The 23620-nt window shown below is 37.9% G+C and overlaps 1 protein-coding gene across 4 annotated transcripts in view; it reads right to left on the bottom strand.

Moving 5' to 3' along the window:
- kcnab1a (potassium voltage-gated channel subfamily A regulatory beta subunit 1a) overlaps positions 1–23620 on the bottom strand; it is a 124603-nt gene that overhangs the window by 12427 nt on the left and 88556 nt on the right. For all 4 annotated transcript variants that reach the window (XM_065282986.2, XM_065282987.2, XM_065282984.2 and 1 more), the window contains 7 exons: positions 22993–23036; positions 12163–12200; positions 9046–9125; positions 8919–8963; positions 7212–7256; positions 6695–6738; positions 2291–2377 (listed from right to left, as the gene is read on the bottom strand). In XM_065282986.2, the coding sequence (XP_065139058.1) occupies positions 2291–2377; positions 6695–6738; positions 7212–7256; positions 8919–8963; positions 9046–9125; positions 12163–12200; positions 22993–23036 (383 nt within the window). The remainder of the gene's footprint in view (positions 1–2290; positions 2378–6694; positions 6739–7211; positions 7257–8918; positions 8964–9045; positions 9126–12162; positions 12201–22992; positions 23037–23620) is intronic.

Below are 23620 nucleotides of genomic sequence, written 5' to 3'. Positions count from 1 at the left end.
ATGCATTCGTGTAGATGAGGGAATCAAAGTGTATGCTCGTTGTGCACACTCTACATTATGGCCAAGCATGCTCGCTAAAAATAGCATCGGAATACCACAAGCAACACTTAAAACAATTCCACCACTGACTTTAGACATTAGGAACTGCAAAATAGCATCAGGGATTGTTTGCGCCGGAACACGCCTTCTTTTTTTGCGCTGAAAAGCCCAGGGAGCACAAGTTCATTCCTAGTTTACTAACGTGCGTCTGTGGAGGGAAAGTCCGCTGTGCATCAGGTGTAAGATAGGGCTGGCTGCATTATCAGACTTTAAATACCAGAGCTATAGGAAAAAGGAAATCCTTGCAAAAATCTAATTATCAAGCTTTTCATCATTGAACTTCAAGACAAGTGAACAGAGCAGTACAAAAGGTAAATTACTCACTTTTGTGGTTGGCATCTAGGATACTGTAGTCCTGGGTATGATGGACTGTCCACAGTATCTATAAAGACAGTTCAGAAATACTAATTACATCAAATATTTGAAATTCAACATATGCACAAAATATTCTGTATGATGAAATGTACTATAATGATAAATTCATTTAAACACACAAGATATTTACTTTGAATTTCTTAAATTGATTTGCTTTTGTTGTAATCCAATTGCTCTGATGTAAGAATAACTTTTACTTTAACATGCAATAATAACAGTTATTAGTTGAAAATACCTTTTATTGCTGGGATTATGGAATGTGAGGAGGATTGATTACAATTCTGCTTGAGCCTGAAAGAGGACAGTTTAAAAAAAAATACAACAATTTAATACAACCAAAGTTCACCACAACTCACAAACAAGTAACGTTACATGTGAAAACTAACATAGCCCTATAACCCACAGACAGTTCCCCTTATTAAAATGTGCATATTATGTACAAGATGACATTGAATAATAATGTAAGCAACGGAGTATGCCAGCAAATACGTTCCCTATCATAACTGTGTAAAAAAATTTCAGACAGGGAGACACTCTTGTCTGTAACGTGTCTGATCTGGGTACTACACGTGGTAACCATGGAAACGGCACAGCTACGAATATCGACCAGTTTTAAGTGCGAGTGTTAAATAAAATAACATTGTGGGGATATCCCCAATCATATGTCGACACACGTGGTAATCTTGTCTTTGATAAGCACAGACTGTTATTATTGGTAGCTAAATTAGCATTAGTGCTAACTTTACAGCCTAGCTTAAAATAAAATGATACATACATACTTGTTCTGCCTAAACTTATAAAAATCAGTTAAAAGCTCAGAAAACTCACAAACCATCGGGATCAGTCTGTCATCATGCTAGTCAGTACGTTACTTGACAAAAGTTACCTTACTAGGCTTGTTCGACTTCATGCGGCGCCACAAGAACCGGCAGCTGGATGACGTCAAAGTACCGCGAGAATGATTCAAGAAATCTTATTTCGTCTCGCTCTCGCGATACTTTGACGACTTGCGGCGCTGCATAACACTGAAGTTATTCCTGAACTTTAACGTGTCAAAAGTCTTTAAAGTTTCCAATTTTCAACACCGAGGAAGTTGTGGATTGAAAAAATAATAAAGTATTGACCAAGTTTCAGCAAAATATAGCCACGTTATGTCTATAATATAGTTAGCCAGCGTAAGCAGACATTACTACACGCAAATCAAGCGCAAAATACTGGCGCAGACTTACAGATACAAAACGCTGTGCACACAGGTAAAATAGTTACTCACCAAATAAGTGTGCCAAGTACAAGAATCTCGGCTGAAGATAATCAAAAGTGCCGTAGAAGCGATGTATAGGTCCAGCTCCACCTGGTCAGTTGCGGCATGTGGTGAGGTGACTTGTAACGACCGTCTGCAAAATTATGATTCCCGCAACGCCAAGACCCGCCCCACGAAGCACCTTGATTGGTTGGGTTTAGGCATTTCAGAGAGGACTGATCTGCGCATGTCCACATGTCATAAACTTACTTTTTCTATATGAATCCAGCTTAAGTAGACTGAGCTGGTAAGATTTTTCAACCTCAAAGTACAAGTAACTCACTAAAAGCAAGTGTCAACAGCAGGTTGATAAAAAATGATTAAGGTCAATTTACTTTTTTTAAGTAAGTACCATGTTTGCATTTACAGTGTATATGCCACATATTGGAGCATCAACAAGGTCAAATACTTTTTTAGTAAAAACTGTGAAAGATCATGTGTGTCTTCATGCTGTACCATGCACTGCTCTATAAATGCAAAGACTTAATATCTGACAAAAGAATCTCAATAACTCACCCTCCATTGGTGTATTGCTATCCGGCCGGTTGGCAAAGACTACATCTACGTATTCCAGCTGCATCCTCTGCAAGGAACCCTTGAGACCTAAAAAACAACAAAGTGTATTTGTTTGTGTTCCTTTACCAGAGCTGTTGTTGTCATACAATCATAAAAACCACAAGTACTGAGGACTGGGACCAACGCAAGTACCTAAGTACTTAGGAACCTTGTAATTGAAGCATCAACCCTGGTGTTTACCCAACACTTGAAGGTCCCTGTTAAGAAGTCAGCATATTATTACATATCACAGAGGGTTTTTTGAAGGTTCAAGTCCTTGTGACATTGAGACAACTTTAATCAAGCTCCACAGATGAGGGACCCACAGCTGCGTGAGTCTGGTGGACTCTGAAATAATCAAGTCCTTCCTGTCTGATGCACCCGAGTTCACTCATTCTCTCTCTTTAAGGCTGTTACCCTGTCAACATTCATTTGGTGGGAATTGATCGTCAGATTTAATGAAGAAAGTTTGGGACTGATTTCCTTCTTTTCCCATCTCCAGAGATTTACTCTGATGGGGTCAGCATTGTGAGGTTAGCAAAGCCTTCAGAGTCATTTCAGACAGGAAATCACAGTGCTTTCCAGCAGTCAGAGTTACAGGCAAGCCAAAGATCTGAGATTGATCAATACAGCAAAAGGCAGCAGTTTGTGCTAAAAGCATATTTTCCTGTAGCATAAGATCAGATACAGAACAACAGTATACCAATATACCTCTTAAACACAAATAACCACTTTTTTTGCGATATGTATCTACTGGGCAATTTTATTATTTGGTGATTTTAACCGTGACACAAAGTTCACACATCCCAGAAGTTTCACATGATACCACGGTTGATAAAATTCACTGTGAAAATCACGTCATAAAAATTACGTCAGTGGTTATGTAAGTGTGACTGAGTCTCAAAGACTTGGAAAATAATAATAAAAAAATTAAATGAATCAAATCTAAGTGTGCATGCATTTATGTTTGTGTGTGCAGTACAGTCCAAGCAGAACGATGACCGAATCCAATCCAGTGGTAATAAGTATATTTTTGTTTCCATTACAGATTTCCACCAAACCTTTGCAATATTTTCTAAATGTCAATAAAAAAACTATTGTGAAATGGAAGTGTTTCCTTTAATCGATGATATGAGACTAAACATATATTTTCCTCACAATAAATCATGACAACGAATGTTGGATATATATCGCAGCCACAGCACTAAATGTAGTTCTAAATGTAGGTTTGGGAGGAGCCTAAACATTCGGGCCTGTCAATCATCATTATGTGCGTGTATATAAGGCAGCCTACAGGCCTCCAGGTCCAGCAGCAATTTTTCCGGCATCCCTCCTCCTCCCCATGTCCTCCTTCACTGCCCTCTTTCTTCCTCTGTGCAGTTTCTGTTATGGGGGTGTAGAACTTAGGGCTCAAGCCCCAATTTCAAACTGGCCTCTGGTTCGCAAGGAAGGCCCCTTAAAGATCCACTGTGGAGATTTTTGGCAGCATTTAGTGGTGAAATTGTGAACTGCAACCAACGGCTCATTCCACAGCACAGCCGTCCCTTTTAAAATGCATAGAAAAACTACAGTAGCCGCCACAGGACAAACATTTCGTTGTCTGAGACAAAAAATGATGATGGTGATTTCCATGTAAAGGGACCCGCAGTGTATGTAGATAAAAACAGCTCATTCATTTCAGGTAATAAAAACAATGCAGTTCACTATGTAAGGTCTTTATATACCACTGATAATGTAGTAATGTATATTATATTGCATTTCTGTCCAGAGATCCTTCTTAAAGTTACACAATGGACTTTTAAACTTTTTAAAGGCTGATGAAAACGCAACTAATTCAGTAACATAATAATAATATTGTATGTTCACAAACATGCTCCAAATGAAGTCAGCTGTAGGTGGAGAAGTGCAGTTCCCTGGTCTTAAACTAATGGCATGAAAGAAAAAATAAAAGCCAATGGAGAACAGCACAACAACCAATCATTCATCTTCTACCCCCTGTAAATCCTATAATATCTAGGCCGGTGTGCGTATTAGTTCAGTGGCTTCATACAAATATAATTCTCACCCAACAGTGACAATGTCGACGCATTATAATGTAAGCATTTAAAGTTAATACTGCAATGTTAATGGCTCCCATAAATCTCTTCTCATGCATTATTTTGATGTAATGGATGGAGTCAGTACTGCTGGAATGCAACATCACTCTTGTGCCCCATTATTATAAATCTGTTTACTCAGAATTGAAGGCGCTGTGTCAGACGAGATTGAGTCACATTATGCAAAAGAGTTATTAAAGAGAGGGAGATTTATTTTGGAAGGTCAGATGTGCATGACGTGCTTCACATCCTGACTTTTTGCTGCCTCATTGTGTCCTGTGTGCGAGTTGTGTGATGATGTGTTAAATTAGATGTGTGTCTTTGTGTTTCCTTCTGTTAGCTTAGCCTGCCAGAGCGACACTTACATGAAATGCACTTAATTAATGCCCAAGTGTGAATTCAAGCATGTCTCTCTCTCTCTCTCTCTCTCTCTCTCACACACACACACACACAAACACACACGACATTTAACGGGACATGATAAAATCCACTTATATGTGCTTTGCAGCGTACACACCTTTTTATGTAAATTAGCCCTCTAAGTCACAAAGCCTAGAGCTGTTCGCCACGCTGGAACTGAATTTGAGCTATTACTGCCCAAAGTAAATTGATTTCTATTAGGAATAAATGTCTAAGTACATTTTTTATTGGTCATTGCACCAGTAATTTATCAAATGATTATCGAATGATGAAAAGTGTTATAGCCCGGCACAAATCCAGATTCAGTAGATAGTGCAGTTAAATGCACTTTCAGAATTTCAATGAGTCAAACCAGGTAGGTGGATTGCAATGATGTACAGTCACAGTAAAGTACTCCAGATCACAGCATTTTTCACAATCTAGCATTTCCAACTGATCCTTCACCGTGCAAATATTTTTTATTGCTAGTTTTTAGCCTGTTTCGGCTATTAGCTGCCAGCTGGATTGAATACCAGTGTATCAGGAGGTAAAACAATACAGACTGCATGTGCAAATAAGTCGCTGTTAGCAGCAGCCAGGCCCGTATTGGCCATAGCGAGCACTGGGAGAATTCCTGGTGGTCCAGACTGTTTTTTTTTTTTGGCCACGAGGGCCGGTGTTGTCATGCCACTGTGTTGAAGGTTGCTGTCCCTGGGCTGTCAGCACTCACAGTTCCCACACGTGATACGAATGGCCTCTAAAGGAAAATGATCTACAAATCGTATTTTTAAATACATTTAATTGAATAATATTAAAGGGACACTCCACTTTTTTTGAAAATATGCTCATTTTCCAGCTCCCCTAGAGTTAAACATTTGATTTTTACCGTTTTGGAATCCATTCAGCTGATCTCCGGGTCTCGCGCTAACACTTTTAGCATAGCTTAGCACAATCCATTGAATCTGATTAGACCATTAGCATCGCGCAAAAAATAACCAAAGAATTTCGATATTTTTCCTATTTAAAACTTGACTCTTCTGTAGTTACATCGTGTACTAAGAACGACGGAAAATTTAAAGTTGGCTAGAACTTTTATATGGCCGATATGGCTAGAAACTCTCTGACTAGCGTAATAATCAATGACTTTGCTGCTGTAACATGGCTGCAGCAGGTGTAGTGATATTAGGCACTGCCCAAAAATAGTCCACTGCTATTGAAAATAACCAGGGGGAATATGTTCGGGCAGTGCGTATTATCACTCATTTTGAGAGTATAGTTCCTAGCCATATCTGCCTAGAAAATCACAACTTTATTTTTCCGTCGGACTTAGTACACAATGTAACTACAGAAGAGTCAAGTTATAAATAGTAAAAAATATCGAAACTCTTTGGTTACTTTTGAGCGTGATGCTAATGGTCTAATCGGATTCAATGGATTATGCTAAGCTATGCTAAAAGTAGTAGCGCCAGACGCAGAGATCGGCTGAATGGATTCCAAAACGGTAAAAATCAAATATTTAACTCTAGGGGAGCTGGAAAATGAGCATTTTTTTTAAAAAAGTGGAGTGTCCCTTTAAAATACCATATGGTAGGCGATTATGGCAAAAATCATAATTGTTGTATTTGCACTGAATTGGAAATGATATGTTTGAAAAATACAATGAATTGCAAGGCTGCTGAGAACAATGCACTATTGCAGACTTATGTAGGCTACTGAGGGTTTAATTCTATTATAATACTATAGTCAGTCGTGAACTAAAGTGGGCCAATCTAAGGCATGAATCTCTAGGGTCGATAATGAGTCTCACTCCGGCCCTGGAAGCTGCAATTCATTTATAGTGAATTTTCCTGATGAAAAGGAAAACGTGTACCTTCAATAATGTGTTTCCTGGAGAGACCTCTTTCTGTTTCAGCTCTGGGGTAAAAACAAGCAGACACAGGCAGAAGTTTAGAAAGATGTGCTATGGCAAAGTTTTTCTCAGTAGTTGTTCATTCAAGCTTCAGAGCGCCTGTCCTATTTCTGCTAGAACTTCAAATTGTGCAAAACATTCACTCTTCAACTTAACGTTTGTAAAAAGCGCAAATTTTTTGCTGGCATGTTTAAACACCATTTACTATTCATGAGAGAGGATTTGTGAAGAAATGGCTTTTCTTTAGTCTTATCTAACTACCCAGCTGCACCTGCGACGAGACACAGGCTGAAATACTGGAAGATGCTGGGTCAGCTCTTGACCTGAGCTAAGCTTTATAATTGCATTTTTAAAACGCGGAAATCTACAGATGTCAGCTGTAAGTACGCTGCTCTTTAAAACGTGACAGTTATTAAATATCAAGCCTTCTCTCTCAACCAGAAGTGACATTAACCATACAAATGGGGAGTTTACTTACTTTCCACCCCAGTAGAGTTTTGTGGTTATAACCAAACTAGATCGCCTTGAAAACAGAAGAAAGAGAAAAACAAAGGAGATGCATAAAAAAACCCAAAATATACACTTATTTATTATGAGGAAATAAGAGATTGATTAATAAATCGAACAGTCATTCATTACTGTCCAACAATTGTAGTCCTGTTAGTACTGAAGGTCTTTCATTTGTGTTTTTTTGGTTTAACAGTAAGCACAGAACTGTATAGATACCATTACTCTGTGATGACATTTACTGTACATAATGTTCGCCTGGAGCTGGAAGTTATCAGATTCTGGGCCCTATTTTAACGATCTGAAACGCAAGTGCGAAGCGCAACGCGCAAGTGAGTTTGTGGGCGGATCTTGGGCGCCGTTGCTATTTTCCCGGCGTGAGAAATAACTCTTGCGCCGGGCGCAAATCAATAAGGGGTTGGTCTGAAGTAGGTTCATTATTCATAGGTGTGGTTTGGGCGTAACGTCAAATAAACCAATCAGAACGCTATCCAACATTCCCTTTAAACGCAAGGGCGCAAGTTCCGTGGCGGGTTGCTATTATTATGAAGGATTTACCAGGCGCACGCCAGGAGCGGTTCACAGCCGAGGAGACCGACGTCCTTGTACGGGGGAATCCCAAGCTTGCCAGCATAAATCGGGCACGCCGTGTAACAGGAGGTGGATCTGCCTCAGGACCTGACGCCAGCAGATGACATCGCTGCGTCCACCCTCACCGCTGAAAGGGTTTGGGGGCTTTGAAATCGGACCCAAGAAACGCAAGGTCCAACCCCAAAGTAGACTAACAAATCAAGTTCATATACATTAAGGTATCTTATGAAAACATTTAAATTATTATTTACATAAAATAAACGTAATACAGCCACACAACAAACTTATGAAAATATTTTTATCGTTATTTGCATGAGAATTTTTTAACGCAGCCACACAATAAATAAAAACTATCACCACAATGCTTACCACTATGATTCCCCTTATCTCGTGTATTAATATTTTTTAGTGTAACAATTTATGATTTGCTACAATAACTGTTGCATCTGTGTAGATTAGATGCAAAGTGTGCGCGTTGTGCACGCTATACATTATGGTCAAGCATGCGCCCTTAAAATAGCATAATGAACAATGCGCAACGCGCCACTGACTTTAAACTTTTTTTTCTGGTCAGTGGCGCAATTGTTTTTTGAAACTGCAAAATAGCATCAGGGATGGTTTGCGCCGGAACACGCCTCTTCTTTTGCGCTGAAACGCCCAGGGAGCGCAAGTTCATTCCCTAGTTTGTCGACGTGCGTCTGTGGAGGGAAAAACCCGCTGTGCGCCGTTGCAAAATACGAATGATACATGCGTCACTGACAAAGTCAATTGCGCTGGGTGCAAGATAGGGCCCTCTGTCTCTTATCAGTGGAAACTCTTGCTGTGTCCTACATTCACTGTTTGCAAAAAATCATAAATAAATAAAATGGAGCCATAGATTTCATTTGAATAATAAGGAGCATCCTTATGATCAAAGCACCCATAACCTTTAAATTAGGGAACCGTCTGACTTATATGATGTAATCAATGCTGGAGTGAGCAGGTGGACAACATCACTACAAAAATAACAAAGAGCGCCAATTTCATTTGCATCTTGATCTTATATCACAGTGATTGCTACTTCTTTACACACATGTATCAGCCATACCTCCAACCTTTCTTTCTGATGATGTTTCCCAGTATGACTTCAGCTCTGTAACGGACACAGATGTTAATTATGAGTCATGCAGTGAAGTGAATTATAGGTAATTTTGTTGGCACTGAGTCATACTCACTTTCCTGCAGCATACACCTCTGCTGTGTCAAAAAGGTTTACCCCGCTCTCATAAGCTATAGTCATCAGCTGTTCGGCCACCTACAGGACACACACAGAGATATAAGCCTGGCATAGCACCACAGAAAGACTGGACGATTGACTTGACACAGACATCACAGTATGAGTTTTGCTGGTTTACTGGCTACAATATGAACAAAGGCTAAAGGCACATATTAATACCTCAAAGGGATATTTTGGTACCAAATGTATACAGACAGGTTTAAATCACACTGTCTAATGCACACAAGTAAAATGTCATTTAATTTATAATAACTTAACAGTAAATGTTTTGCTTTAATGTTTATTACAAGACCAAGCCAAATCTGGCTCTGTTTTCAAATAAACACTATTAAAAAGATTTATATGGCAGTTTCAAAACCTTTGTGTAACAAATGCTCGCCATCAGGGAGTCTGTGTTGTTTAGAGGTGATTGTTTTTTAAATAATAAAAAAACTTTTAGCAGGTTTAAAATTCTTGCTTGAGAGGCAGGGACCATTCATTCTGACAGCTGACCATTTATCAAGGTTAGAAATTCATTTTGGCTGTTTTAAGCGTTTGGTTATGAGCTGAACTTAAAGCCAATATGGACATTCTCATATTATGTTCAGGGTCAATTTGACCCGTTTTGATTTTTAAGCTGTCGGATAAACCAGTTAACCTGTGATTTTATTCTTAAAATGTTGTGAATTTTTCTCATTTATAGCCATGAACATGCATGCAAAGTTTGGAGATGCTGATATGTTTTGAAGTGTACCAAAATAATTTTGTAACGATTTTGAGGTTGGCGGGTCAATTTGACCCGCATTTTGATTTGTTCCAAAGCAACTGCATAGACCTAAATTAAATGTATATTTTTAGCGTGTGTTGCTTTATTGGTGTTTTACTATCCTGAAATAGGGGTAAAATGCTTCTCCAGACTCTTTTGAGTACTGAAAAAGACTTTTACAGACACAGATGGTAAAAGTGAGCAATAATTTCTATTTACAAAATATATGAAATACTACTTTAGTTACTGTTTTCTTCCAGACATTTTGTCACTTTTTCTCATTTGGGGCCATGAACATGCATGCAAAGTTAGGATACACTGATGTGTTTTGATTTTTTTTTAGCACAAATAATGATTTTTGTTACAATTTTGATGTTCACGGGTCAATTTGACCCATATTTGTTTGTTCCAAGGCAACTGTACAGACACAAATGAAATACATTTATTGTGTATCTGTTGGTGTTTTACTACCCTGAAGAGGGAAAAGTGAGCTTTTCCTAACTATTTTCAGTACTGATAAAGACTTCCTCAGACACAGGAAATTAAATGTGAACTATCATTTCTATTTTCAATGTATATGAAATACTATTTAAAGCAGATTAATTCAGACCCACAGAAAATCCAGAGGTAAATACAGGTGATGCCCCAAATAATATGACACCAAAATAAGCACCATTTGTGTAAAATGCAAGAAGTCAGAAAACACATGTTTGATGTGTGCACTGTATGTAAACAGTGATTTCTTTCAATTTGTACAATGAGCCTCAAGAACAAAAGATGAGCCTGTTTAGGAAAATAAAAGCTTCATTTCATTTCATTTCATTTCACAGCAGTATTAAATTGTTTATTTAGGATGTTTTAAACATAGGTATGTAAAAAACATGTTGAATTAAAATGTATTATGTATTCCGTAAATAATCTCTATTATCACTTTTTGATTTTATTAGCTGAGTCATTTGAGTCTCTCTTGCTTTCTTTCAGGTCCTGGTATCAAAGCAACACATCAGCCAAAACTCTAAACCATGAAATACAATTAAAAACAGTGGAAAGCAAGTCTAGAGATAAGGGACCTTCTTAAATTAATCACCTTGGTGTCTTGCAGAGACACATCATTGGTCAATTCAGGAGTTCACATAACCTTTTAGAGTTATAATGTAAAAAGATTTGGCTTTTTGCCCACAATGCAGAGGTTAGCCTTGAGATGACTTTAATTTCTCTATCCCAGACTGATTCATTAGGTTGGCTGGATAGAGATGCTTAAAGCATTAAGTGAACTTTGTGATTCATTTTACACAATCCATTACATAAATGTCACACAATAAACATTTTTGTCAAGTTGTACAAATTGTCCAGCATATTATTATTATTAAAAATCAAAAACAAAATCAAATGTGAGTTAGTTTCAGTGTTGGTTTAGCCGGTGAACCAAGATATTTACTGTGAAGAAGGTTGATTATCATTAACTATCTGACTATGCTGCTTGACAAAAAATCTTCCAAAGCACATATTCAGCTCTATGACCAATCACTTTGATGCTTCACCTCAGCGCCCTGTGTGATCTTTTGGAATCAGAAGAGCAGTTTTATATCCTCCAGAGTTTATACAAGCTCAACTGTTTATTTAGCAGAAGCAAAAACCTCTTTACACTTCCTTGAATCCACCTACTACTACCGCACACAAACACACACACTTATACACTCTAAAAAACGTTATTCACACAAAGTGCTACCATAAAGTCCTGACGTTGCCCACTGACATCCCAAAAGCCTGGAGAAAGCAAATCTCCTCTGACTGCAGAGAAACAAACTGCCCTGTCACTCAAATGGTTGGACTCAGCCGGCAGGACTCGCTGAGTCATTTGACTGCCACGAGAGAGCGAGTGTTTGGTGTGTGTGAGTGATGATGATGTAGGACAGGGTGACAATGTTCAGTGTTTCAAGCTCTTTCTCCTGACAACCAGCATAGAGTTAAAGGCTGTTTGACTGGAGAGGTTGAGGACTTGTTAACCCTTCCACTGAGGCAGAAGAACAGCAGGGGCTTTTGTATAAACTTACATGCCCTCAGAAACAAATTACTGTCCCTGTTTGTCCAGTGAGTCTTGTTTGTCCTCTGGGTTGGTTTGACTGTCCCTTCCACATTATATACATGCCCATGCACATTTTACACATCTTCTAGAACAAAATGGCTTTGCATTCTGCAGGCTCCTCTTGTCAATTTTGCTACTGTTCCAACTGTGATCTAATGCATAATTTTCATATTTATATACATTTTGTGGTTTCACAATGTTTATTTAATTCTGGTAATTCTTACCTCATCTGAAATCTGGCCTCCGAACGTCACCCAAGTGCCTGTAAAGGACAAAAATAAGCTTTTACTTAAAGTTTTTATGGATCACACTCTCTTTATTTCCAAAAATTAAAATCAAATTATGAAATTTTGTATAATGAGATTTGTCCTCGCTTCAAATCGTGTAATAAGCCAATACATTTTTTTGTGCCGAATGACTGCTTAACACTGCAAAATAATGGGTGCCAAATGTAAAAGGAGACAGTGCTACAGATAACTAACATATAGACGGTTTTATCGGACGCACGTGCGGTGATGCGATTAAACAGGGTGTGAAATGTTTTGAGCTGGTCTACTTTCGACCACATTCAGAGGTAGTCGAAAACACATTAGACGGAATGCTTTTGTGATGTAGACGTTCATGTGGTCGAATATGTTCGAGCAGCCACAAAAGACCGCCTACTCTCCGTCTACTGATATAATGTGTACCGAGCACAATGTTTTTCCACTGGACTTGACTTCTGACTTAAACCCAAAGGGGTGGTTTCCCGTACAGGGATAAGACTAGACCTAGACTAAAATAAATGTAAGAGCTGTCCCAACTGAAAACAACTTGCACTGACATATCTTGAAATTCATCAGTGCCCTTTGTTTTGCCTGAAAACGCACAGGTAATATTTTTGTAAGGCATGTTTGTTAAAACTAGTTATATTTCCTAATTAAACTAAGGCCTAGTCCTGGCTTAAACTAATCCCTGTCTGGCAAACCACCCCACAGTGTTCAGGGTGATCTTTAGGCTTTCACAGATAAAACTGAAGCAACTGCTCTTCGCCTCTTTCATTTTTGTTTCATTTTGCAAGCGTGTGAAAGTTGCATGAGCTTATTTCATAAATTTCTCTGAAATATCTTACATATACATGTACACAATGTTCAGCATGTTCAATAACATGTGCAGCATGTTTAATAACAACACAAGCAGCTGACTCTGACCTAATATTAGTCCGCATCAATTTAAACCTGTCATTTCTCCCGCTCATGTTTAAACGAAAGCAGAAGTAGTGGCCCGTAAACCATCCCCTTGAAGTAATCAGGACAAAAGCGGTCGAACGTGGAAAAAAGAGACAGATTAAAACCCAAGGGGTGAACGTGAATGTGTCTCTTTCATCCACGTGTGATCTGATCAACCAAAACGCATCTTAATACCAGGTATAAACCGCCCCATAATGAAGTGACATTAGGCCAACTATGGGCTACTTCAACTGAATTATGGATCTTCTGTTTAATGACAGCAATTATGTCCAGCAGTGAGAACTTACAGCAAGAAGCTTTACCAAATCCTAACAGCTGTGGATTTAGAGAAAATACTCCCAAAGTGCTGTAAATTCAAGCCAGCAGAACAGAAGTTACAAACTCAGCCAACAGAGCTTATAAATAGCAGCTGCTGTCTGACTCACAGATGTAATGCTGCTGTGGACTGACAGTATAGAAGACCATGAATTTCTAGCACTTTGCTTATGAAACATCAGGATAATGAGAAATGTTCTTCACCACTGAAGCCGATACTCTCTGAAATCCACTGAGTTTTAATGAGCGATTGAGATCTGAACCACAGAGAATTCATCATCAAAACCCACTCACTCAGTACTGATGTGAGGTCACGTAAAAGTGTCTTACATTTAATCACGCTCTTCTGCAAAATCATGCTCAACCAATGATTTGGGAAGGAGTCTTGTCATGTGTCCTCTAGTGGAGATACTGTGATCGAAAATCCTATTTTAAATATTGGCTCGTCCCTTGTCATCTTCACCATATCAACGAAGTAAAAGCTCACTATTCTTGGTTTCTGTTTGTAGAAACTGTGGAAACATGTGTGGACAAAGGTGGAAGTGTTGGTTTTATCTAGCCTAGCTGAGGTGCCTTGCTGCTAATTCATTAAGATGGAATAAAATAATGTGATCACTAGGGCTGTGACGGTCATTATATAACCGTGAGACCGACGGTTATAGTTGAACACCGTCATTAGAACTGTATAACCGGCAAAACCGTGTTATTAAAATATTTTAAAAAAATTTATCATAAAGAATGTTTAAATACTAATTAAAAACAATTGTTAACAGTCTGTGTTATACGCCCCACCGTGTTCTCACGCAGTGAAAAATACAGAGCGGAGCAGACACTGACAACGCGCTGACATACAGGACAGACCAGGTTACTTTTCGGTTACTCTTGAGATTAAACATATTAAACAAAGTCTCACCTTTCAAATCATCTCTTCCTTCTAGTTAATTTTTAGCATCAAATAAACATGAATGACCATAAGAAGGAATGTTGTTTTAACCGCGGAAAGGCGTCAGTACACTCCGCTTTTCAAGTACAAATCCTCCCATGCTAATCTACTAACTCTCCTGAAAGCAAATTCACTGCTTGTCTTGCTGTTAATTTTAAATAAACGTAGAGCAAGTAGCTAATCAGTGTCTTGTTTATTCAAACGGCGTTTACTTCGCAAGCGTGAGCCGTGAACACTGCGTACTGTATGTGGAGAGCGTTTGTCGCGCGAGGCCATTGTCGGCTGCGTTTGCAGCGCATACTGTGCAGTTTAATAACAGTATAAAAATCTCAAGTTCATATTACTTTACTTTAAATGCATTTATGAGCAAAACCTCTTCAAGACGCTTTTTAATCCACATTCTGGTCCATGTAATGACAGATATAGACACAATTAAATCTGTTTCTCTGAAGATTATCAAAATAGATGAGAGAGGATTCATTTATGCTGAGCAGAGAGTGACAGCGCAGTCTTCTGTCAACAGTGTGTTTTTTTAAATATTTCATTGCTTTCTGTTAAATTGCTTAAAGTCATTACTGTTTAAAACACCTGGCATCACATTCATGATTTTATGGTAAAATTACACTTTCGCGTCAATCCACAAGCATTTAAACGAGCAAAACGCCCCCCACAGACGGTTATGTTATGAACCGTCACATTTGACTCACGTCACAACCGTCATCACCAATTCTGAAACCGGCACAGCCCTAGTGATCACAGTTAATAAAAAATCAAGTCATATTAACCTGATCTGTGAACATGATTAGGAAATTCCATACGTCTCTGGATGGTGAAAACAACCCATCTCTCATCGTTCCACTTTCCTTCATAACGTCATATTTCGCCCACCTATGGTGAAATTCTACATATTGTGCCTTTAAGCTTGGCGCACACTGTGGCATGAAGCAAATGCATTTTAAATATGCAGCACGAATCACCACTGTGCTGTGCTTTTCACCCCATTCTTTTAAAAATAAAAAAGACTTATATAGAATAACTATTTCTGGCTGAATGTTTCCATTAAGAACCTTTAACATTCGAACCTTTCTATTTGAATAAGGTTATTTTTGATGGCACAATTACAATTTCTCAGAATCTTTCTTTCGTGTTCCATAGAAGAGCATTTAACTTGTTTAGACTGATATGAGGGTGAGCCAAAATGACAGAGTTTTCATGTGTAGCTTCTTTAACACACGCTTGTGTGACCTTAAATTCTGTTTCCTCCATCTATCTGCAGTATAGAGTTAATCCTAATAGTTTAGATCAGGGGCACTTTAGGCCATTTTTAGGGGGGCGCTACACAGCACATTGTAAAGAACAAATATTAAGAAAATATTCACGTACGTTGCAAATTTTACATAATGATTTCATCATCGTCTGAAAGAGGTTGCATAGTATTTGTCTTTCTGTGGACTGAATAAAGTGTATGCTTATAGACTGGGCTTTCTTTTTCTATTTGCACTGATCTTTTTACTGTGTTGATGAGATTAACTGTGTTGGACTGGACTGCCTTGAACTTGAAAACGCATCTTGTGCGTGGCATGGCACTTCCTTTCCAACAATAGCACGCTTGCACAGAGCTAAATGGGTTAATGTTCACATCTTTTAGGTTTATGGACAAATAGATGTCTTAGTGAGTATCATAGTAAACAATTGATTATCTTAAACATTTTATTGCATTCGGTCTTATAGGCCTCCCTGTTGAAGTCTATGTCATTAAAGTTAACTAAATAAGAAAACAAGAATAGAAAATCTGTCTAACTATAACTTTGCAACAAAGATAAATTCCAATTTATCCTAAATAGGCCCCATTACTTTTTTGCCAAAGATGTTAAGTTTAAGGTGTATCATGGAGTTAGATTTTACAAAAGTTACTGCAGTTAACATGAGGTCTTTGAGATCTTTTGTTTCATTAACATACAGTAAATCAGATGTGGGAAATAGAAAAGTTTCAAATTCAGCCTTACATTATGTTTAAATGCCAGTAATCCATGCAGTCAGTGCATTAGCCTATAAGAATATTTATCTAATGTGGGGTAATATGAAGTTATCAGCATCAGTCATGAGATTCATGCTTTTTGATGCTTTTTGCACATCGTTTTCTTTCATGGACTATGGACACCGTAAAGTAGCCTTGGTCACCCCCTGGCAACCCCATTTATTTCAAGCTCTGCTACTCTTTTTATATAGACCTAATTTATATATATATACACACATTTATTCTATTATACCCCCCCAAAATGAAAATCCTAGAATCGCTCCTGGTTTAGATAATAAATAAATGCACATTTTAATATTTTTTTAATAATTTAATAAGTGCCCTTTGTTTCTATTCTTTGCTTGTCTTTAGCTGAGGGCAGAGATGCCAGTATATGCAGATTCTAAGGAACGGAGTCATTTAAAGAGGAAAAAAGTATGAGAAAAAGAGAGAGAGTGGCAGAAAACCAGCAGGTCAGTGATATGGAGCCACCGTGCTAACGGCAAGAGCACAATTTTAAAAAACAAAGAGCTTTAAGCACACAGAACAAAACAGCACAGAGTGACACACAGTCACAATATAAACACATTTCACACAGATTACTCTCAAAAGATTTGAATAATGCCTTATTTTATAAAAAGCAGACAATGCATCTGAAGGATCTGAATGAACTTTTTGGCCAGTTTCATTTTTTATCCTTGAATTTGATAAAAGCTCAGGTTGCACTTTATTTTACAGTATGTATACTTACCTTGTATATGTTGTACTTACAGACAAATGTGTGGTACTTACTTTTGAGTACATACATGGTAATTAAATGGTATCATTACTGTACTTACCAGTGGTACATACTTGGTAGTTATAATGTAACTCTAGATACAGTAAGTACTTGTAAAGTCAGTAATTTTTGTTATTAATTATCATATATGTACACTATAAGAACCTGCCATTAACCCAGTACTAAATATTTATATTGTATATTCATTTGTAAGTAAAGTAGAGTTTCTTGTTAGTTACAGTACTGTATACCTACACTATAAGTATATATATGGCATTACCCAGTATTTACCTAGAGTTAAATAATAACTACCAAGAATGTACCAATGGTAAGTACATTAATGATACCATTTAATTACCCTGTAAGTACCACACATTTATCTGCAAGTACAATATATTTACCATATATGTACGAGGTAAGTACACATACTGTAAAATAAAGTGCTACCGAAACTCGCATTATAAATAAACTTCTATAACGCTTGCTGTAGTAAAAATGTTAAAGGCGAGAGTTAAGCAGCTCATCAAAATGATTGACATCATAGCTCTCCTCCATCTGCTGTCATGCATAAGGTTTATAAGAGCAGGAACTCTTTATTAACGCTAAGTGCTATCACTCACTCACTCACTTACTTACTCACTTACTCACTCACTTACTCACTCACTCACTCACTCACTCACTCACTCACTCACTCACTCACTCACTCACTTACTCACTCACTCGACACATTACAGATACATTTACTCAGATGTCCCACAGATGTCTCTTGTTTACAGTGTTAACAGTACTTTGTTATCCTCCTTGTTTCTGAATCGCCTCTCGATACAAATGATTTTGATGGTTGAACTTTGAACATCTAAATGAAGTTTCTTCTAAATGGCCCAATAATAGTGCAAAATAATGACATTCATATCATGTATTAATACTAGATTTTGCAATTGACTAATGTCTGATGAAAGCAATCATTTGGGTTCCATTGCATTTTTGCCTAAATAAAACATATTGTTTGTATTTTCAACATTTATTTCATGATTGGTATTGTGAAACTGTTGGCAAAATAAAATACACTAGCTGGATGAATCAAGCTTTTCATGACTCTTGATGTTGTTTCTCATTTAATTACCACAGTAAATCACATTGATCCTAATCGAGCTGTGGATCCAGTCCAGGGCATAAGTGGGCTCGCAAGCTCTTTATCATGTTAAAATCCCTTGCAGCTATGCAGTTTCTTTATCAATGTATAGTCTATCAATCAATTAACTCTATTCCAGAAATAAGCAGTTTAGATAAAGAAATAAATGACTTGAAACTTGAAAACCCTTATAATTTTAATTTGACAATGTATTGTTGTACTGCCCTACAAATGGCTGTTGTTTTGGCTTCAGCTTAAGGGATTTGACGGCATAACAATAAACTTTGAACGATGACATTTATGAAGTGTTTTAAGAAATAAATGTTTCTCGCTGAGCCTTTGGAGCTGAAATGAGCGACATTTAAGGTGAGTAGGTTTTCTCTTAGGGAGTGGGAAATGATCCAAAGGCCAATGCAGGGGAGGATCAAAAGCTTATTCATGTGGACAAAAAGGCACACACATTTACCAAGTGATCTAATTCCTAAAAACACAAGCTGTAGTTTCTGTACATTTGAATTTACAATTTTCAACTGTTAAATTTTTTTCTGATTCAATCAATAAGCAGATGACAGCAAGGAACAAATGTCACAGTAACAAAGAGAAGTAGAAGAGATAAAAATAAGAAAGACAGCATTTCCAGAGAACTATGGTGAATTCTTCTCATCTCATTAGTCTGTACCTGCACTGCTGTTCAACATCTGGAAAATGGGACTAACAATGCCAAGATCATAGGTTCGCTTCCCAAAAAAAGTTGCATACTGTATAATAATAAATTGACTGTAAAGCGTTAAGTGTAAATCTGTATGCTGAGAGCCCTGGCTTTCCCTTACCATCCGACAATCTTTACCGCAGTGTGAACACATGAAGCAATTCCTGACTCTGGCACCAGCAACCTATCTGTGGAAACAGGGGCTTAAAAGTTTTCTCGGGTGTTAAAAACGGTTTGGAGAGAGGCATGCTAGGTATTTTTATGTCTGGATGATTCAATGTGCTTTTTAATGGTGGTTGAGTGTGTGTGAAGTGATCCTTGAAAACAATTTGAGTGGGTATGAAATCCAATCGTCCTGCAGGCTAAACAAAGTTGCTCATACTTGTGGTGTTATAAAGCTAAAGATCAACCAGCCAAATATGGTAAAAACAAAGATATATAATATATATATATATATATACATATATATATAGTACAATTTAAATAGACTTTAAAATACTAGGTAAACATTTGCATAATATGCTTTGCAGTGTTATTTAATATTTAGTGAACATTTTCAGTATTAATATGTTTTCTGCAATGGGACAGCCTTTGTCTATAGTGGGGTTCTTACCCAGACTGGTATTGGTAAGAAGGTATTGGGTTGGTAAATCATCTTATGTCAGACACCTGTTGCCATCCTTGCAGACCGTTTAAATGAAGCCAGACGAATGGCCGGACTCAGATATGCTTGTTGAATGGGGTTTTGTTTGCGGTTTTAATTTCTATTTCTTTTGTGCAGCACTGCTACACCACATTACGTATACAGTACATCCATTCAACCCACATTACACTACTGATGACTGAGCGCTGTATTACATAAATTTTTTTTGTAAAGTTTTCTTTTGTTAATTAATATTTTATTGAACTTCAGCTTTTTTGAGTCTCCCTATTATTGTTGCGTACCTTTTGAGACACATGGTGTAACAGTAAATCTGCTATGCAACAATGCACACTGATAAAAGTGCAATGAAAATAAAACTGATCCAATATATGTGAAAGTTTACATTTTGCATAATCATTTGAATTTTGTTTCTGGATAAGCGAGCAGTGGTACATTACTAAAGCAAAACAAACGGGTTAAAATACATTTAGATTTCATTGTTTTGTTTTTGCTATGAACTCCTCTTGCATCTCTACGGAGAACTGAGTGAAGCTGTCAGCATGTTGGGTTGAAACCCTTCTTAGCTTAATGTAGATTGACAGGATCCCCGGTGTGCTTTGACTAAACATTAGTTTTGCACCAGTTTTGTGCACTTGTGGCATATAGGAGATAGCCAGTTGGCAGTACGATGACCTTTGGATGAGACGACTACCTGGGTGGCTGCTCTATATGATGATACACATATTCTCCTGGACAACTACCTCTGCCAACCTCTAAAGCAACTATCCACTTCATTCAAACAACCCTTCATTGATTAACCGGATTCATGATAAAATTATTTATATTTTATAATAACATACCTGATGATGGGCTAAGCCCGAAACGTTTGTCCTTGTGTTTGTTATGGCCTGTGAACACTATTCGGTATTTTAATACAGTTTTTGTATTTGATTGTCTCTGAGTGCGGTCTCTTTTCTACCATTATACTCATTTACCTTGGAGTTACGCACCGGGCATACAATACAGACATTAGGCGCAGACGCCACTTTTTCTCACATAATAACACACCTGAAATTAGTAAAGATAAATATAGCAGAAATGTGTTAATTAATTAAACAATCATTTTTTGTGAGTTTGCATAATTGTTAGTATACACTCACCTAAAGGATTATTAGGAACACCTGTTCAATTTCTCATTAATGCAATTATCTAAACAACCAATTACATGGCAGTTGCTTCAATGCATTTAGGGGTGTGGTCCTGGTCAAGACAATCTCCTGAGCTCCAAACTGAATGTCAGAATGGGAAAGAAAGGTGATTTAAGTAATTTTGAGCGTGGCATGGTTGTTTGTGCCAGATGGGCCGGTCTGCGTATTTCACAATCTGCTCAGTTACTGGGATTTTCATGCACAACCAATTCTAGGGTTTACAAAGAATGATGTGGAAAGGGAAAAACATCCAGTATGCGGCAGTCCTGTGGGCGAAAATGCCTTGTTGATGCTGGAGGTCAGAAGAGAATGGGCCGACTGATTCAAGCTGATAGAAGAGCAACTTTGACAGAAATAACCACTCGTTACAACTGAGGTATGCAGCAAAGCATTTGTGAAGCAACAACACGCACAACCTTGAGGTAGATGGGCTACAACAACAGAAGACCCCACCGGGTACCACTCATCTCCACTACAAATAGGAAAAAGAGGCTACAATTTGCACGGGCTCACCAAAATTGGACAGTTGAAGACTGGAAAAATGTTGCCTGGTCTGATGAGTCTCAATTTCTGTTGAGACATTCAGATGGTAGAGTCAAAATTTGGCGTAAACAGCATGAGAACATGGATCCGTCATGCCTTGTTACCACTGTGCAGGCTGGTGGTGGTGGTTTAATGGTGTGGGGGATGTTTTCTTGGCACACTTTAGGCCCCTTAGTGCCAATTGGGCATCGTATAAATGCCACGGCCTACCTGAGCATTGTTTCTGACCATGTCCATCCCTTTATGACCACCATGTACCCATCCTCTGATGGCTACTTCCAGCAGGATAATGCAATATGTCACAAAGCTTGAATTATTTCCAATTGGTTTCTTGAACATGACAATGAGTTCACTGTACAAAAATGGCCCACACAGTCACCAGATCTCAACCCAATAGAGCATCTTTGCTGGATGTGGTGGAACAAGAGCTTCATGCCCTGGATGTGCATCCCACAAATCTCCATCAACTTCATGCTATCCTATCAATATGGGCCAACATTTCTAAAGAACGCTTTCAGCACCTTGTTTAATCAATGCCATATAGAATTAAAGCAGTTCTGAAAGCGAAAGGGGGTCAAACACAGTATTAGTATGGTGTTCCTAATAATCCTTTAGGTAAGTGTATAAACAAAACACATATGTTATGTTATGTTATAAAATATACACCCACTGGTCTACTGTATGTTTGTTTAAAAAAGAAACAGAAAGATGAAAAAAGAAAGAATGATACAGATTACGGTAAATATGACTTATATAAACCTGAATATGCCATAAGCCTGCGCTTTGTTGTCTACACAGTCTTACTGCTGGGCACTTAACTTAATTGATGCAATATAACTCATTATTTCCCTTATCTGCAAGAGAGAGACATACTACACTTTCTATTGTGTTTGCATCTCACATGACAGCTGTTTTTTATAGGATGTTAAAAATAAATCTACTGTTTCGAGGCTGTTGTGATGGGACATGAATTGGGGGAAAGAAGATTTAAACCTGATGTAGGCCAGACTAAAACCTGTGCATTTTGGATAAGTAGCAACTATTCATCTTCCTAGCTATTTTTAAATACACATGCACACACAGAGGTGTACAAAAAGATGTACACAAGCATACTGAGTCCCTATAGTACTGTCCTGCTTCATTTAGAAAGCTGAGTCTGCCTTTTGTCGTCTCTGTGGTACTGTAAGCTGAATGGCCTAAAATGGTTACAAAAGTTCAGCTTGTGTTATTTGTAGGCATATATCACACTGTACAGTTCCCAGTCCTCCTTATGCCGACATCAAGAGCCAGATTGTGTGTGTGTGTGTGTGTGTGTGTGTGATCGTGAAAATGCAAGAAAGAGAGTGTGTGTATGTGTAAATGCACTAGGCAGATATTCTGAAGCCAGCATGGTGCTTGACATGATTAATGAACTGTTACACAGAGAATTAAACTGAATGCTCAAAATCTGTGCCTGCTGCTATCTGTCAATCTATTGTAGCGTACAAAGACAAGCAGAAAAAAATACATTTCTTGAAATGAATAAACCAATACTCACCCAGACCGAGGCATGATACTCTCAATCCAGATTTCCCAAGGTTCCTGACAGTTAAAAAGGGAGAGGGAGAGAAAATAGGACATTTTTATCAGGATTGAACATTTCTGTTCTTTTGGGTCAAACTGGTCAATAGAAAGTAATTGATTAGTTCAAACTGTGGAGTTAAAATCTGCAGAAACAATTGCTGCAAGTTGAAAAAAAAAATCCTGTACAGCTTTAAAGGAATGCACACTTGAAAAATGACAAATTGCAATTCTCAACAACCGGGGTACACATTGGTGAAGTTAATGGTTTCCTTTTAATAGCAGAACAGTAGTTTAGAGAATATTGGTGCACATTTGATAAAGTTAGACAATTTCGACTTGTACATAAAGAGCTCAGATGCAAAAGCTGCTAAATGGCACCTCCAACAGAATATAAACCGAATGTTAAAGGAACAGGCCCATAGAGTCACAGCACGCACGGAGATGAGAAAGGTATGTATCGACTTATTTTACTCTGGGGGATGCGGTGAATAAGCTAAATTCCCAAAATGTGGGCATGTTCCTTTAAGATGGTGAGCATCTTAAGACAAAATAATGGCACTGATATATGTTAAGATATGTCAATGCAAGTTGTTTTTAAATTA

The sequence above is a fragment of the Paramisgurnus dabryanus genome, chromosome 9 (genome assembly GCF_030506205.2).
Source record: "Paramisgurnus dabryanus chromosome 9, PD_genome_1.1, whole genome shotgun sequence".
Classification (NCBI taxonomy): domain Eukaryota; kingdom Metazoa; phylum Chordata; class Actinopteri; order Cypriniformes; family Cobitidae; genus Paramisgurnus; species Paramisgurnus dabryanus.
Note: the sequence above shows the minus strand (reverse complement) of the source record. Positions and strands in the feature narration are given on the sequence as shown.